The following is a 16,817-nucleotide window of genomic DNA, read 5'->3' as shown; positions in this document are numbered from 1 at the left end:
TACATCAATGAGCAAAACAAACATTCATTTATGCAAGTTTATATTTTGTGGAAGAATATGGATAACAAACAATAAACACAGTGCAGGCACTTGGTGTAGCATTAACGACTCTGTTTGGAATGCCTGCATCCTATATCCCACTGTGTGTGTTGCAGTCTTAGCTCTCTACGGATTTCATCATCCTACTAATGCACACCCTGGGGGGATAAAAGATGATGGCTCAAGTATTTTGGACCTTGCTACCCATGTAGGAGACTCAGATTGAGTCCCAGCACCTGGCTTTGAGACGGTTCAGCCCTATGTGTGCTAGGCATTTGAGGAGTGAACCAGTAATGGGAGATTCTCTCTCTTTCTCTCTTTCCCCCCAACTCTTCCAAATATTTTTAAGTAATTTAATAATTCTAAAAATAGTAAATATTTTATATATGTTATGTACTACAGAAAAAAGGGAAGGGTGAAGGACAGAAGTGTGAAGGTGAATGGCAAACTGCCAGATTTTTAAAAGGCAGAGTTACAGAGAAGATAGAGATGGAAAGAGAGGGAGAGATAGAATTTTCCATCCACTGGTTCACCCTCACCTCACTAACAGTCTGGGCTGTGCCTGCCTGGCTCACCAGGAGCCAGGGGCTGCTTCCAGGTCTCCCACGTGGATGCAGAGGCCCACGATTCTGCTGCTTTTCCAGGTGCATTAGCAGGAAGCTGGAGCCAAAGTGGAGTGATTGGGACTCCAATGGGCACCGATATGGATGCTGACACTGCAGGTGGCATTTCAACCTGTTGTATGTACCACAGTGCAGATCCCTAAACTGCCATTTTAAATAGGGTTTTGGGATAGGCCTTTTAAGGAGGAGGTGCCAGGGCAAAAACCTGAAGAGTAAGGGAGTTACTCTTATGGATCTGGGGGAACTATAACAAGAAAGGCATAGACAATTATGAGCAGAACATCACATCCAAATGGCTTGAGCTGTGGCCAGAGATAAAAACTTGGAAGCATCTCCCTATCTAACAAATGGGACTTCCAGCTATTGCTGCAGATTTTTATGGGCCATTCAGGTTTCCACCCACTATGTAAACACTATCCTTTTCCATGCATAAATAGTTTTTTTCATGATATATATTCTCTACAAACCTTTTGAAGACCCCATGAATGCACAGATTAAAAATTTTACATTGAAATGACTTTTCTCCTTTTTCCTTTTTCAATGTATTCTAGAGACAGACCGAGCTCCGCCTGCTAGTTCACTCCTCAAATATCCAAAACAGCCTGAACTGGGCTGGAAGGAAGGTAGGGTCTGGGAACTTAATTCAAGCCTCCCTGGTGGGAGGCACGAACCCAAATTACCTGAGCCACTGCCACTTTCTTACATGGCTTGCATCAGCTGGAAACCGGAATGAGGAGCATAAAGGGAGATTAAACCCAAGCACACTAATATAAACTCCAGGCCAAACTCCCACTACTAAACTTTGCATAATTCCATGTCCCATGAACTTTCTGATGTACTCATACATACTGCTAGTCCCCACATTTGTCACTGTCTAGCTCTTCATTGCTCCCCTCCCAACTCACTGAACCCTTAGAATCTTAAAGTAGCAAAATTTTAAAACCTTTTTTCCATTGTGGTGATGCATTAAATTTCCACCTTCCACCTGATGAAGCAGAGGCTACCCCACGTCATGTTTCCCTGGGATACAGGAGAGAAGGAATGATCAGGCTCCCAGCACCAGTGTCATTGACGGGCAGAACAGACTAGGTGTGGGTCAGACAACAGTCACAAGGAAATTTGTCCATTTACATAAGTTTTCCCTCCCAGTCAGTATCAGACAACAAGTATTTCGCTGGGTACAAGAAGTATCCTACGGCAGACATACAGAAAGTACTATTTGGTCTGCTACTAGAACCCCACAGTGTCTGGGAACTCTCTTAACAGTGTTAAGAGACTGTTCTGTGCAGATCTGACCAGTACCCATTTCTTTTAACTTGTGTGGCTGCTGGGGATCAGGGTACAAGGAAAAGTAATATTCGGGGAGCATCATCTTGAATTTTAGAGGATGGAGACAAGTAGAGAATCGCACTCACAATGATGCAATTGTGATGTGCTGGAGGAGCTGCCGTAACCCTGGCAGAGGACAGGATAGGTCAGGATATTGGAACCAGGACACCCAGGCTCTGCTTGGAGACGGCCTCTTCCCCTACCGGACATGCTCCTGCCCTTGCATCCTCGCATTCCCTGGCACTCTTGCGATCGCTTGCACATAGATATTGGCTTTTTTTTTTTTTTTGCAGGCAATGGTCAGCTTCAAGATTTAAATTTGTAATTGTAGAGGAAAATGGAAGAGCAAAACCATTAACACTTTTCATTCTGGAACATAACAAGCCAACCTTGCTCAAGAGAAGAGAACCTGTAAAAATGGTTACCTCTAACAGACTGGGATGCTACCCTAAATATAGGATTCCATAAAAACTGATAGATTTGTATCTGGCCTTGTCATATCAGCACATGACTTCCTCAGACACCTGCCAGGAAATAAGCATACACTCAACTATCAACTGGGACTCCATGATCTATGAAGAGAAGAGGATTGCAAATAGGAGGGGTTAAGTGACAGAAATGATCCAATATTTCCTCCCCAAGTACAAACCCTGTCAAGTTGGATTTTTAATTACCTGCAAGCCAAAGGCATTCTTAGTAGATTCCTCATCTTTGTTCTAGGGATTCAGTTCATTAGTACTTCCACTACAGGTAACAGATACTACACTAAGGAGGGAGACACTTCCTTGCAGTAGTTCTGACCAATGCGTATGCTATGTTTACAAGTCATAGGGAAATCCCTCTTAATTGGGAAATAGGAGTAAAACACAAATTGGATTATGCCACTGTCACAAGCATGCGAGATCCAGTTCAATGAAAGTGATGTCCTGGAGACTTCAGAATGAAAGTAGCACACTCATGGCATCTTAGGAGAACTGCAGCTTGAGATTGGAGGTGGATGCTCAGAGCTCATCAGCTGTCTAGGGAACACCCTCGTGCCCCTTCCCTTCAAGTAGTTCAGTTACTTTCTGTACTTCTTTATCACTGAATCACTGCTAAGTGGTCATTTCCTTTTGTGCCAGTTCAGTCAAATTCAGGAGAAACAGAATATGAGTGGTGCATTCCCCAGGACTCACCAACCACTCAAGCCCAGTGCTGCTGACAAGCTAGGGGACTGGTTACATGCAGATCAGATGTGTAGGCACAGTCTATTTAGCTGTTGGGAGAGATAGGATCCTGTGACATGGAATACTGCTCTCCCACACATTGGATGAATGAATACATGAATGAATGAATATCAAACCAAGTCTGCATGGAGCAGGTAGTAACAGATAACCTCTTCTTTCTCTCTTATTAAGTAGCATTGTCTGAGGGTCTATTTCTCCTTGAACTCTCTGGACACTAAACATACAATTTAAAAACTGCTTTTCATTGCCTGTATTTTTATTTTTTGGAATGACCTGATAATTTGCAAGATTAGCGTCCTGACAGTTGCTTTGATTTCCTTCTTCCGGTCCATATTTCAACATTTTAAAGTCTGAACTTAGGGGCTGGTGTGGTGGCACCACAAGATAACACCCAGCCTGCAGTGCCATCATCCTAGATGGGTACTAGTTGTAGTTCTGGTTACTCCACTTCTAACTCAGCTCCCTGCTATGACCCGGGAAAACAGCGAAGAACAACTCAAATCCTTGGACCTCTGCACCCATGTGGGAGACCCAGAAGAAGCTCTTGGCTTCAAATTGGCTCAGCTCCCACTGTTGCAGCCATTTGAGGTGTGAACCAGCAGGTGGAAGATCTCTCTCTCTCTCTCTCTCTCTCTCTCTCTCTCTCTCTGTTCTTCTCTCTGTAAGTCTGCCTTTCAAATAAACTAATAAATAAATAAACTGAACTCAATGGAGCATGCCCAGAGTAACTGGTCAGATCTTCATTCAGGCTTCACTTTCAGAGTAGCACCATGACTTTGGATGCCATAAGTACTTTTATTTTCATGAGTCCTCTCCCTTATTAAATTTTTTTTTAATTTAAAAACAAAGATAAACAGACACAGATATAACACAACTGTAACACACAGCCTAGACTCATAACTGACTGATACATTTGTTTTTTAGGTTAAAACACTTTCTGCAACCCCTGAAAGTATCAAGGACCCCGACCACCACACCTCCTATGCCCTGCTTGCTCAGTACCTTCTTCAGGATCATGTGTTCTGTGCAGCTGAGTTTCTAACGACCTCCTAACCTTCTTAGGCTTCTTATTCAATAGCCATCATGCCATGAAAACATGCCAATCATTTTTCTCTGAATGTTTAGAACTTAACAGTTTTACAATTAAGAGTAACGCTTTTTAAATGACACCTAGGAAATCAAGATGCCTTTAGATTCTTTATATATGTGCAGATTAAAAAATCATAATTTTATAGAATTAAGTAGGCATATTTAAAAATACTTTGTAAACTATAAACCATTTTACAAAGCTTGACTATTAATATTACTGTAAAATTTTCTATTTCCAATATCACAATCAAAAATTTATAAATAAAAAAGAACTTTTTAAGGGGAAACGGTATGCATTTGGGCTACCAGTTTAAGAAGGCCACATACTGGAGTGCTTGGGTTTGACGCCCAGCTCTGGTTCCTGACCCTAGCTCCTTGCTAATGCAGACCGATGAGGAAATAGTAATGGCTCATGAGAGAGACCTGGAATGAGTTTCTGGCTCCCAGCTTCAGCCCCAGCCCAAGATTATTACAGGTATTTGAGCAGGAAACAAGCAAATCAAAGCTCTTTGTTTTTCTCTTTCTGGTCTCTGTCTCTTTTTGCCTCAAAAAAAAAAAAAGGAAGGAGGGAGGAAGGAAGGAGAAAAAAGTGGTAAACCTTGCCAACTCCATTTTATTTAGAAATGTTTTGGCTAAACAGATAGTAATGAAAACTCAACAGAAATGGATCTCACTGATTCATTAATTTTGTTCTTTAAAGTTAACTTGGTTCTGCCTTTAGACAGCTACATTAAGCCTTTTTCCCTTTGTAATACATTGTCTCCATTTCCATAAGTGTTTCCTTGGAAGATCTTCTTTTCTTTTTTAAAGAACTTAATTACTTATTTGGAAGACAAAATTCTAGAGAGGGAAAGAGGGTGAGAGGGAGGTTCTTGGCTTTGCAGTACCCCAGCCCCTGTTGTGGGTATTTGCAAGGTGAACCAGCAGATGGGAGCATGATCCAGCTCTGTCTCTCTCTCCCTGCGTGTGGCCTCTCCTCCTCCTCCCCGCCCCCCGCACCGCCCGGCCCAAAAAAAAGCCAAACAAATAAACATCTTTAAAAACACTTCATGGTAACATATTGTTTACTCAATACTATGTCAATTAATTCCATAACATTGTATATTGTTGCTGATGTTTTGTTGGGGCTTTTAACTGACCAGGACTTTACTCTGTTAGCTCTACCTTCAGACCAGAGAAGGTCTCCCCAAGAAGCCACTGAACTTATCTGGACAATAAGATGCTGGACTCTACACTAGGTATATGCTTGCAATGAAGGAGTCTCAACTGAACTTGAACTGTGGTTAGGCAGCAAGGGGGAGGAATCCACCATGGGGGGAGGGTTGTGGGAGGGATGAGGGGAATCCCAGTGCCTATAAAACTGTATCACATAATACAATGTTAATAACAATAAAAAAAAAACTTCATGGTGTGGGACAAAAGTAGACTCACTAACCAGCACTTTAGAGGTAGGCAAACTTTTTGCAGCAAAGACTGAACAGTAAATACTTTAGGCTTCATAAGTCACAAATAGTCTCTGTTGTATTTTCTTTTCCTTCATTCAACTACACTTTGAGACATTTTAAAACCCTTCCTTTCTCACTAGTCATACAAAAATGGGAGGGAGAATATGGTCCCATACAGACCCCGGCTTCCAACCCCTAAGCCAAATGGTAAAACTGAAGTGGTAAGAGGTGATGTGTCAAGTGAATTCACTAAATAATAAAACCAGAAACAAAATTAGAATCTTTGCAATTCATTCAATGTACCATTCTACAACGATGAAAAAAATCCCAACTTTACCTGAAATTCATCAAAGCATAGGAGACACGCTTCTTGGCTGATTTCTTCCGCTATGGGGGCTATCGGGTCATATGACTTAGCCATGAATCCTGGTTTCCTTTTTGGCAAACTCTGTTTAAGGCGATGTATTCCTTAAATGCATGAAATCAAACACAGGCAAACTGTATTACTAGTACATTTTGGATTACTATAATTTTTAAACTTCTAAATGAAATGTCAGTGTGGACATAAAAATTAAGTTCAAATTCTGTACATAAAACAATTTTGATTCTTGATACTGACTGCATTTTCTCTGCCTCAAAAATAACTTGTTCAGGTATCACTGTATCATGCTTATAGTTGTAAGAAAACTCCAACTCTGCACTTTTTAGTCACTTCAGAGATGACAAACCAGTAGACAGGCGATGAGACGTACAGACAAATCAGTGTTAAGGATCTCAGTTAAGGGAGCAGAGGAAGTGATTCTGCCCCACATAGTCTATATTTTGTTTAACTTATCTAATCCGAATGTCCCCTGGTCTAACCTAATGCACTAACACCAGTCTCTATGTGGGCACTAAATGCTGAAAAGTATTAGGAAAAAAGATACAGTTATGCACTGTATACATGGATCAGAATATCAAAATACTTTACCCCCATGAACAAGTATAATACTCATATGTCAAATAAAATACAATTTTTTTAATTCAGATATTTCTACTCTGGGGAAGTTAGAGTGAAGCTGGTAGACAGATCATGCCAAACTGAAACAACATAACAATGCTGGCAAGGCAACCAGACATAGAGGATGGGTCAAACTGAATGCTAAAGTCGTACTGTCAAGGACCCAACAATCCTGGTCTGACTCCTGGGGGTTCTGCCTTCCTGTGATTGTGACCCTGGCACCAGCCTGGATTCTACAGTGTTGGAGGGTTTCTGGGTTCAGCATTTGGACTCAGATGCTGAAAGCCACCACTCCAGAGCTGCTCAGTTCTGGCCTGGTTCTAACTAGTCCTAGGGTGCTTTTAAGGCTAAGCCTTATTAACCTATCTGCTGGGGTTCAGAAACCTGTGGCAACTGAATCATTAGAAAAGTTCTAAGCACAGTTGATCGGTCTCCAAAACACTTTCTTCCAAGCAGCCAGTGTTTCTCGGCTGCCGTGCAGTCATGCATCAGCTCTGTTCTCCAAAACTCAAGGACAAACTGGGGCTCTGGACATTCACTGCAGAGCCAATAGCCAAGGGATACACACTGACACCCAAGGCATCAGATTACAGACACCTCAAAGGCATGGTTCCAGCAAGGGATCTCAGCCCATGGCCTTGGTATTGGTTCCGTACAACTCTTGGTTCTGCAGGTCAGCCTGATATTAACCTAGGAACACATAAGCAGGTACAAATAAGTACTGAAAAATTAGATACAAATTGTTCAAGAAATAACCAAGGGAAAGAAATAAATGTCCTAATGAAAAATAACTTCTTCTAAGTGCATTTTTAATGCTTTTTTTAAAAAAAAACTAGCATTTAATAGAAATAGAATATACCTAAACTTAATAATAATAAACTTGGTTCTCTGGTGTGGAAGTACAGAATTTGTGTCAAGCACCAACTCTGGCTACATGATGATTTTAACATATCAAAAAAAATCCCCACAAATGAAGCCAAATAAAATTTTACTTCAAGTAAAAATCTAATCTGTTTTGTGGCAATGCCCACTGGAAAATCACTTCTTTCAGATTATTAACTTACTTTTGTGCACATCTAGCATGAAACCATGAAAATGGACCCGTTTTTTCCTCTTCATTTCCACATAGGCGTAAAACATGTCCATCACCATTGTTTTTCCTGTCCCTTAAAAATAAAGAAATTAATACTGATAAGCAGCATGTATTGATTGCATCAATGACTATTTATAAGCTTTTATGTTTTTTAAGACATTTATTTTGTTTGAAAGTGAGAGTTACAGGAAAGGGAAGACAAACAGAGAGATCTCCCATGAGGAACTGGCAATGTAGCAAAGCATGTTAATTTACTGCATCCTAGGACAGCAGCATCCCCATATGGGTGGCAGTTTGAGCCCCCGCTGCTCAACTTCCCTGCTAATGGCCTGGAAAAGCACTGAAATATAGCCTAAGTACTTCAGTCCCTGACACCTACATGAGAGACCCAGATGAAGTTTCTGGCTCCTGGTAGCATCTTGTCCAGTCCTAGCCATTGTGGCTAACCAGTGGATGGAAGATCAATTGATCAATCAATCTTTCTTTCTCTTGTGTGTCTGTGCGTGTGCCCTTCTCTGTCTCTGAAACCCTGCTTTTCAAATAAATAAGAGAATCTTAAAATTAAAAAATGAAAGAAATAACAGAAACATCAATGAAACCAGAAGCAGACTCTTTGAAAAAAGAAAATAACTGATAAGACTTTCAGTTGAATTAAGAAAAAGGAGGAACAAGTCAAACTGTCAATATCAGCAATAAAAGAAAACATCACTAGAGCTCTTAAAGATACTAAAAAGAAATAATTATAAACAAATAAATTTTTTTTAAAGATTTATTTTTATTATTTTTTCATTGGAAAGGCAGATATACAGAGAGGAGAGACAGAGAGGAAGATCTTCCATCCGATGATTCACTCCCCAAGTGAGCACAACGGGTCGATACTACACCGATCCGAAGCCAGGAGCCTCTTCCGGGTCTCCCACGCGGGTGCAGAGTCCCAAAGCTTTGGGCCGTCCTCGACTGCTTTCCTGGGCCACAGGCAGGGAGCTGGAAGGGAAGCGGGGCTGCCGGGATTAGAACCGGCGCCCATATGGGATCCTGGGCGTGCAAGGCGAGGACCTTAACCACTTGCGCCACCGCGCCGGGCCCAACAAATAACTTTATAATTGATTATGGTGAGTTTATGATTAATAACCTTCCCACAGAGAAAAAACTCTGGGCCCACAGGTATCACTAGCAAGAACTATTAAATATATTATTAGAACTATTGAATAGTTTAAATATAAAGAATAACAATCTTACATTAACTTTTCAGAACATAGGGGCGAAAGGCTTCATCCCAGTTCATTTTCTGAGACCAGCAATAGATAAAAAGAATCCATCATTATGGAATCAAGCTTAGCCCAGAAATCCAAGAAGAGCTTAATAAATTTTAAAAGTAGCCATGTGAAGAAAATTAAGAAGAAAAATCATATCATCACAACACTGGAAAAGTGTTAACAAATTTCAACTTTATGACAAAAAAGTTTGGAAAGCTGGGAGAAGCATAAAGGATAAACACAAAAATCTACAATGAAAAGAAATTCAACAGTACTGATCATTGGGGTAAAAAAAAAAAAAAAAAAGAAGTCCAGGGTTGGCACCATGGCTCAACAGACAGATCCCCCATCTTCAAGCACCAGCATCCAAAATCAGCACTGGTTCATATCCCAGATGCCCAACTTCCCATCTAGCTCCCTGCTTATGGCCTGGAGAAGTGGCAGAGATTGGCCCTGGGATTCTGCACCCACTTGGGAAGACAAAAGAGCCTTCTGGCTCCCAGATTTGGATCAGCTCAACTCCCCACCATTGCAGCCATTTGAGGAGTGAACCAATAGGTGCAAGATCTTTCTTTCTCTATCTCTCCTTCTCTCTATAAAACCTACTTTTCCAATTAAAAAAAAAAAAAAACTTAAAAAAAAGTCAAAACTACAGGGAGATATTCACATATATTCAAATAGCTACTATTTTTTGTTTGTTTGTTTTTAAAGATTTATTTATTTATTAGAAAGTCAGATATACAGAGAGGAGGAGAGACAGAGAGGAAGATCTTCCATCTGATGATTCACTCCCCAAGTGAGCACAACGGCCGATGCTATGCCGATGCTATGCCGATCCGAAGCCAGGAGCCAGGAACTTCTTCTGGGTATCCCACACGGGTACAGGGTCCCAAAGCTTTGGGCCGTCCTCGACTGCTTTCCCAGGCCACAAGCAGGGAGCTGGATGGGAAGTGGAGCAGCCGGGACTAGAACCTGCGTCCATATGGGATCCTGGGGCATTCAAGGCGAGGACTTTAGCCGCTAGACCAGGTCGCCGGGCCCAGCTACTATTTTTTTAAACATAAAAATTCAATTTAGTGAGAAGGTATAAAACCTAGATCCTCTTTGTTTTACTAATGAGAATGCTAATAATACTAACACTAGGTAAAAATTAAACACAGAATAATCATAGGACCAACCATACAATCCAGTAAACTTACTTATAGGTACCCTTTTATTCAGTAAGAAACTGAAATCATGGATTCAGATAAACACAAATCAGTGCTTATGCTGCATTATTTATAAAAGCCAACAAAAGGTTAAAAAATTCAAACATCCATCAGTAGGAGAGAGGGCAAACAAAATGTAACATATACATAGACGTAAATGTCATTCTTTTTATTTTTTTATTTTTTTTAAAGATTTATTTTTATTATTTTGTTATTGGAAAGGCGGATGTACAGAGAGGAGAGACAGAGAGGAACATCTTCCATCCTATGATTCACTCCCCAAGTGTGCGCAACGGGTCGATACTACACCGATCTGAAGCCAGGAGCCTCTTCCGGGTCTCCCACGCGGGTGCAGGGTCCCAAAGCTTTGGGCCGTCCTCAACTGCTTTCCCAGGCCACAGGCAGGGAGCTGGAAGGGAAGCGGGGCTGCCGGGATTAGAACCGGCGCCCATATGGGATCCTGGGCGTGCAAGGCGAGGACCTTTAACCACTTGCGCCACCGCGCCGGGCCCAATGTCATTCTTTTTAAAAATATAAAGTTTTTTTTATTGGAAAGAGAGATATACAGAGAGGAGGAGAGACAGAGAGGGAGATTTTCTATCTAATCATTCACTCCCCAACTGGCTACAACAGCCAGATCTGAACTGACCTGAAGCCAGGAGCCTGGAGCCTCTTCCGGGTCTCCCACACAGGTGCAGGGTCCCAAGGCACTGGGTTATTCTAAACTGCTTTCCCAGGCCACCAGCAGGAAGCTGGATGGGAATTGGGGCTGCCGGGATCAGAACCAGCACCAATATGGGATTCTGGCACGTGCAAGGCGAGGACTTTAGCCACTAGTCTAATGTGCCAGGCCCAAGAATGTCATTATTTACAAGGAATGGCATTCTGACACATGCTAGAACACAGGCGGATCTTGAAGATATTTTGCTAAATAATATGGATGAGATAAGGCAGAAACTGTATGATTCCACTCCTACAAGGTTCCTGAGAAGAGTCAAGTCCAGAGAGAGAAAGAGAGAGAGAAATAACACAGACAGATAGCTGAAATGTCCTAAAAACTCAATCAACATCACAATGAAAAGAGAAATAATTATGTCACAATTAGAAATCTGAATAACTGATTATTAGATGAAGTTTAGAATACTGTTAATTTTTTGAAGGTGAACTGGTAGAGGTCATACTTAAATTTTTACTTATTTTGTATTCATCCTTTTCTCATGAATTCCTACTCACATCTGCTTTTCCTAACCTTAATAGAGATCAATGGCTATACCAAAGCAATTATTGATATTTTTTCCTCCAGCACCAAACAGGGCATAGAGTGAACATGAGATGAGACTGTTCAGTTCGTGATTATGAACAAAACAGAAAAAGACAACAAGGACTGTCCAAAACACCTAGTTCTTTCAATAGGACTCTGGATGCATACAATGATGGGATCCTGGCTGGGCCAGTTCAGCAACTCCTAAAGATTTGTGCTTCAAATCACTGTGTGGGCCAGCAGGGTTGCTAAAGGTCTCCATCAAACAATAAAAATCTAGTGAAACATGAAGCTACAATTGCAGTGGCACCCACTCAATTTGGTTAAGGAGTCTAGAGAAGTTTCAAGTACAAGTTTTCTGTCTTTGGGGTTTTTTAAAAGATTTATTTGTTTGTTTGGAGAGGCAGATTTTTACAAAGAGAATGAAAGAGAGAAAAATCTTCCATTCGCTGATTTATTCCCCAGATGACCACAATGATTGTAGCTGAGTTGATCTAAAGCTAGGAGCTTCTTCCAAACACTTGCAAACCCTTGGGCCATCCTCAACTGCTTTACCAGGCTACAAGCAGGAAGCTGGCTGGATGGGAAGTGGGGCAGTGTGGGTTGCTGGAGCTTGCAGGCAGAGTATTATCTAGTTGAGCCATTATACCAGATCAGTTGACAAATTTAAACAGGAGCTAGCACCAGCAGACCAATGGGAAGCAATGGAAACCAGAGACATGGGGCCAGAGCTTTTCCAAATTGCCACCACAGTTGTAATGGCCACGTCATGAAATGAAAGGGAACAAAAAAGATCAGAATGCATCACATGTAGGGTGAGGTATTTTTCTGAAACTAATTTCCAGGCATAAATGTGCACACAAAGTGCCTATGTAAATCTCTGTGTTGTCATATGTAACATTGGGTCAGTGGTAAGAGTAACAGCTTCAAGATGCTTCCAAAAAATGTATTTTAAAGCTACTGAGTCAGTTTGTACGATGGGTGAACAAAGACTGTATCTTCCTTTGTTCACTATCACATCTCCAGAAATAATACACTGCATGGCAACAAGGCAAATGTTCAACAAAGACTTGTCAAGGGAATGGAAAAAGGAAAACAGGAGACAGTGATCAAAGGTGAGGAAGAAGCCAACACTAATCTTGCTTTAGTCTCTACAGAGCCATACATAAAGCCTTCCACTTTTCACAGGAAGATTCACAAGGGAAGATTCACAGGAAGATTCACCTGTAAACCCTAACTCTTTGATTCTAACATTTAAATCCATAAAAAATTAGGAAGCCCAAGAGGATTACTCAAGAGTGCCCCTACCCCCTCACTCAGCCATCACTTTCCATAACCAGCCCCTGCAGGAAAAAGCTGGAAAACCTGTGGTCCTCCACCACTGCCACCAAGCCTTACAGAACCATGCTTCCCATTTCCTTTAAAATCAGCCCACCTTTCAACAGCACAAATTAGTACCCAGTGTAAAAAGTAAAACAAGAGATGCTAAAATAAAAGTGAATAGAGAAGGAATTGGCAAGCAAAATGTACCTTTGTTCTTTTCTAATGTGTCAGAGAAATCATTAACCCTGACATTAATTAATGCTACAGGTTGCTGGCCAAGAGCTGAAACTGACCAGCATTGTGGCACAGAGGGTTAAGTTACCACTTGCTACATCAGTATCCCACATGGGACAGAACACCAGTTCACCACTTCCTACACAGCTCCCTATCAACATGCTAGGGAGAGCAGCAGAAGATAACCCAAACACTTGGGACCCTGCTGGTCATGTGGGAAACCCAGATAGAGTTTCAGATTCCTGAATTCGACCTGATCCAGCCCCAGCTATTGTAGGGATTTAGAGTGAACCAGCAGATGGAAGATCTCTCTATCTCTCCATTTCAAATAAACAAAAATCTTTTTTAAGAAAAATTCTGAAACTTTGTCATAAGAAAGCTTGCTAGGGGGCCATCACAGCAGTATAAAAGGTAAAGTCACTACTTTGGCACCAATGTCCCTTATGGGCACCAGTTTGCGTCCAGTTGCTTCACTTTCAGATCCAGCTCCCCGCTAATAAGCTTGGGAAACCAGTGTAGGATAACCCAGGTCTTAAGGCCCCTGCACCCATGTGGGAGACCCAGAAGAAGCTCTTAGCTTCTGGACTGGAACTGGCCCAGGCCTGGTAATTACAGCCATTTGGGGAGTAAACCAGTGGAAGAAGATCTCTCTCTTTCTTTCTCTCTCTGAGGACTATATATATATATATAGAGAGAGAGAGAGAGAGAGAAAGAGAGAGAAAGTAAAACTTTGCCTTTCAAATAAAAATAAATAAATATTCTTTTAAAAAGTCAGCAGTAAAGAGGAAGAGCAGATGATGTCACTGACATACCCCAAAATGACAATGGGGCCTACCTTTCACCACCCATTATGTAAGTATCTGAAACAAAGCAAGCATTACCATCAAGTGTTCATCTCACTTCCCATCTTACAATTCCTTTCTCTTCCCCTCTCTAACCTCAAGTTGCCACCCACCCAACCCCATGAGAGTCTCCCATGTTACCACAGCTTTTCTAATTCTTCTAAGCACACTGGAGCATTTTCCAAATTATAATTCAACAACTTTAATAGGGTTTAATAGTAATAATAACAATAGTAATAAAAGCCCATTTGTAGAAGTGGAAGCAATAGTGTTTTCCTAATGTCTCCATTTATGGTTAAGCGGTTAAGGCAAAAGGAGAAATGATGATGTTGGTTTTAGTAATAAGTGAACCTGAAAGTGAAGGTACAGGAAGTAACATGCTTGCAGGAGGCCACGGGTGAGAGCAGACAGCAGGACAGGCTCCACCAGCAGCAACCAAAGGTGCAGGCTCACAAAGCAGAAGCAACTCCTTCTCTAAACATCTTTAAATTAACAAGCACACGCTGGTCTCCAACCTATCATCTGGCCAATGGACTCGGAAAAAAATAGTTCAAACTCCTTGATTATTTTTTAGATCTGTCATTTTTGAGCTCTGACAAATTTTAAATAACGTTTATTTTCCACTTCTGTAACTATATAATTCTTTTTATTAGATGAGTTTAAATCTCAAATGCAAAACAGATGGAAAAAGGCATTTGTAGACAAATTAGAAGAGAGGAGAAAGGCAAGGACAGTTTATCCTCTTCTTTGTTTTTTTTTCTGAGAAACAAAGAGAGAAAGAATGAGAGAAAGCATGAGCTCTCCTACCCCCTGGTTCATGCATCTAATTCCTGAAACAGCCAGGACTCAGAGGGGACGAAGGTGGTAGCCAGGAATCAATCCAGGTCTTGGGGGTAGCAGGGACATACCTACGTGAGCTATCACTTGCTGCCTCCCAGTGCCTGCATCAGCAGGAAGCTGGAATTGGCTACCGAGAACAGTCATGGACATGCACTTCAATGTGGGACATGGGCACCCACATCAGCAGCTTAACCACTAGGCCAAAGGCCCACCATGGTTTTATTTTAAAGTCACTATAACTCAACATTTAATTCCTATTGGTATCTTGTCCTGAAATCTCTACTAAGAAAATAATTCCTGCCGCCACTCTTTCCCAACACAAATGTATTACAGATCCAATGGAGTCTGAAGCATGCTTAGAAATCTGGGTGCAAAACCAATCTTATTTTTTTAAAAAAAGGACTTATTTATTTGATAGGCAAATTACAGAGACAGAGTGAGAGACCTTCATCTGTTGGTTCACTCCCCAAATGGCCACAATAGTTGGAGCTGGGCCAGTTCAGAGCCAGGAGCCAAGAGCTTCCTCTGGGTATCTCATGTGGGTCAGAGGCCCAAGGGCTTGGACATTCCTCCACTTCTTTCCCAGATGCATTAGCAAGGAGCTGAATGAGAAGTAGAGCAGCCAGGGCTCAAACTGGCACTTAGATGAGATGTCTGTATTGCAGGCAACAGCTTAATATGCAACACCACAGCATCAGGCTGGCAAAACCAATCTTCTTAGATGGAAACGGGAATCTTGCGTATACAAAGAAGTAACTGACAATGCTGAAGGCATGGAAGCCCAGTAAGGCACAGGCCCTCTTCACAACATAGTGAATGGCAGTAACCAAACAAAGGTGTAAGCCCAGGTGGGGAGCAGTCTTCAGAGGAAATAGAAGCCAGAAAACAGATTGTTATTGCAGTAGGATTGAAGCCAAAGAAGAAGCAAGACATCAACTGACAAGGAAAATCTACAAAGAAAGGAACTCTCTGAGATGGATCTATCCAATTGTTCCTCTTTTTGGCCCCAAATGTTACCAAGGATATGTTACCACTTCTACATTAAAAGCATCTACTAGCAGGGCTGGCAGGATGGCTCAACTAGCTAATCCTCTATCTGCAAGCACCAGCATACTGATGCTGATTCCTGTCCTATTTGCCCCATTTTCCATCCAGCTCTCTGTGCATGACCTGGGAAAGCAGTGGAAGATGGCCCAAAGCCATGGGTCCCTACACCCACATGAGAAACCAAGAAAAGGTCCTAGCTCCCAGCTTTGGATCGGCTCAGCTCCAGCCATTGCAGCCATTTGCAGAGGGAACAAATGGATAGAAGATTTTTCTCTCTGTGTCTCTCCTTCTCTCTATAAATCTGATTTTTCAATAAAAATAAAACAAATCTTTTTTAAAAAGTATCTACTAGCAACTAAGCTCAAAAAAACTTATGAACAAGTTATTCATCTAAGAGCTTTGGCTGTAAGTAGAAATATGAGTGGAAATGAAAAGGTTACTGCCCCCCACACACACTTTTTTTTTTTAAGAACATATTAAACAGAGTCAGCGAGCACTGGCTCTGAGCTCCTGATTTACCTATTAATTATCTCTGGAGGATTTGCTCCCCTGAGAGCAACTCACTTTGCACATTAAACAACATTGCACGCTAACCTGCTAACAAACCTCAGCTTATTCAGTAGCCCTACTTATTCAAGTGAAAACTGAAGACAGCTGCCCTCCTGATACCTGGCCTCTCCCCCTAAGCTCCTCTGCCTTTTCCTGTTTCCCAACCCCCTGTTGGAAGAGGGTGAAGGGATGGACAGGCACCTTATCCCTGAGTGAGGTTAGAAACCTTTCTGCATGGCCCCACCCAAAACGTGCTTTAACACACTTACCAACATCTCCGTAAACATATAGGCCCCTTGGAGGTTTGCTCCTCGAAAAAAGCTGCAAATCAAGAACAGATCATAAATCTCTACCATGCACATAATTAAAATCATATACAAAGTGTTCCTAATGTTATATCATAGGACCAAGAA

The 16,817-nt window shown here is 41.6% G+C and overlaps 1 protein-coding gene across 3 annotated transcripts in view; it reads right to left on the bottom strand.

Moving 5' to 3' along the window:
* Positions 1-16,817, bottom strand: part of AFG1L (AFG1 like ATPase) — a 194,666-nt gene that overhangs the window by 114,153 nt on the left and 63,696 nt on the right. For all 3 annotated transcript variants that reach the window (XM_040983866.1, XM_040983863.1, XM_040983864.1), the window contains exons 3-5: positions 16,674-16,725; positions 7,816-7,917; positions 6,089-6,219 (exon numbers count right to left, since the gene is read on the bottom strand). In XM_040983866.1, the coding sequence (XP_040839800.1) occupies positions 6,089-6,219; positions 7,816-7,903 (219 nt within the window). In that variant the 5' untranslated portion in view covers positions 7,904-7,917; positions 16,674-16,725. The remainder of the gene's footprint in view (positions 1-6,088; positions 6,220-7,815; positions 7,918-16,673; positions 16,726-16,817) is intronic.

Source organism: Ochotona curzoniae, unplaced genomic scaffold, assembly GCF_017591425.1.
Source record: "Ochotona curzoniae isolate NIBS_2020 unplaced genomic scaffold, NIBS_Ocur_1.0 contig_3819, whole genome shotgun sequence".
Taxonomy (NCBI): domain Eukaryota; kingdom Metazoa; phylum Chordata; class Mammalia; order Lagomorpha; family Ochotonidae; genus Ochotona; species Ochotona curzoniae.
The sequence above is the reverse complement of the archived record's forward strand: the minus strand, read 5'-3'. Positions and strand labels throughout refer to the sequence as shown.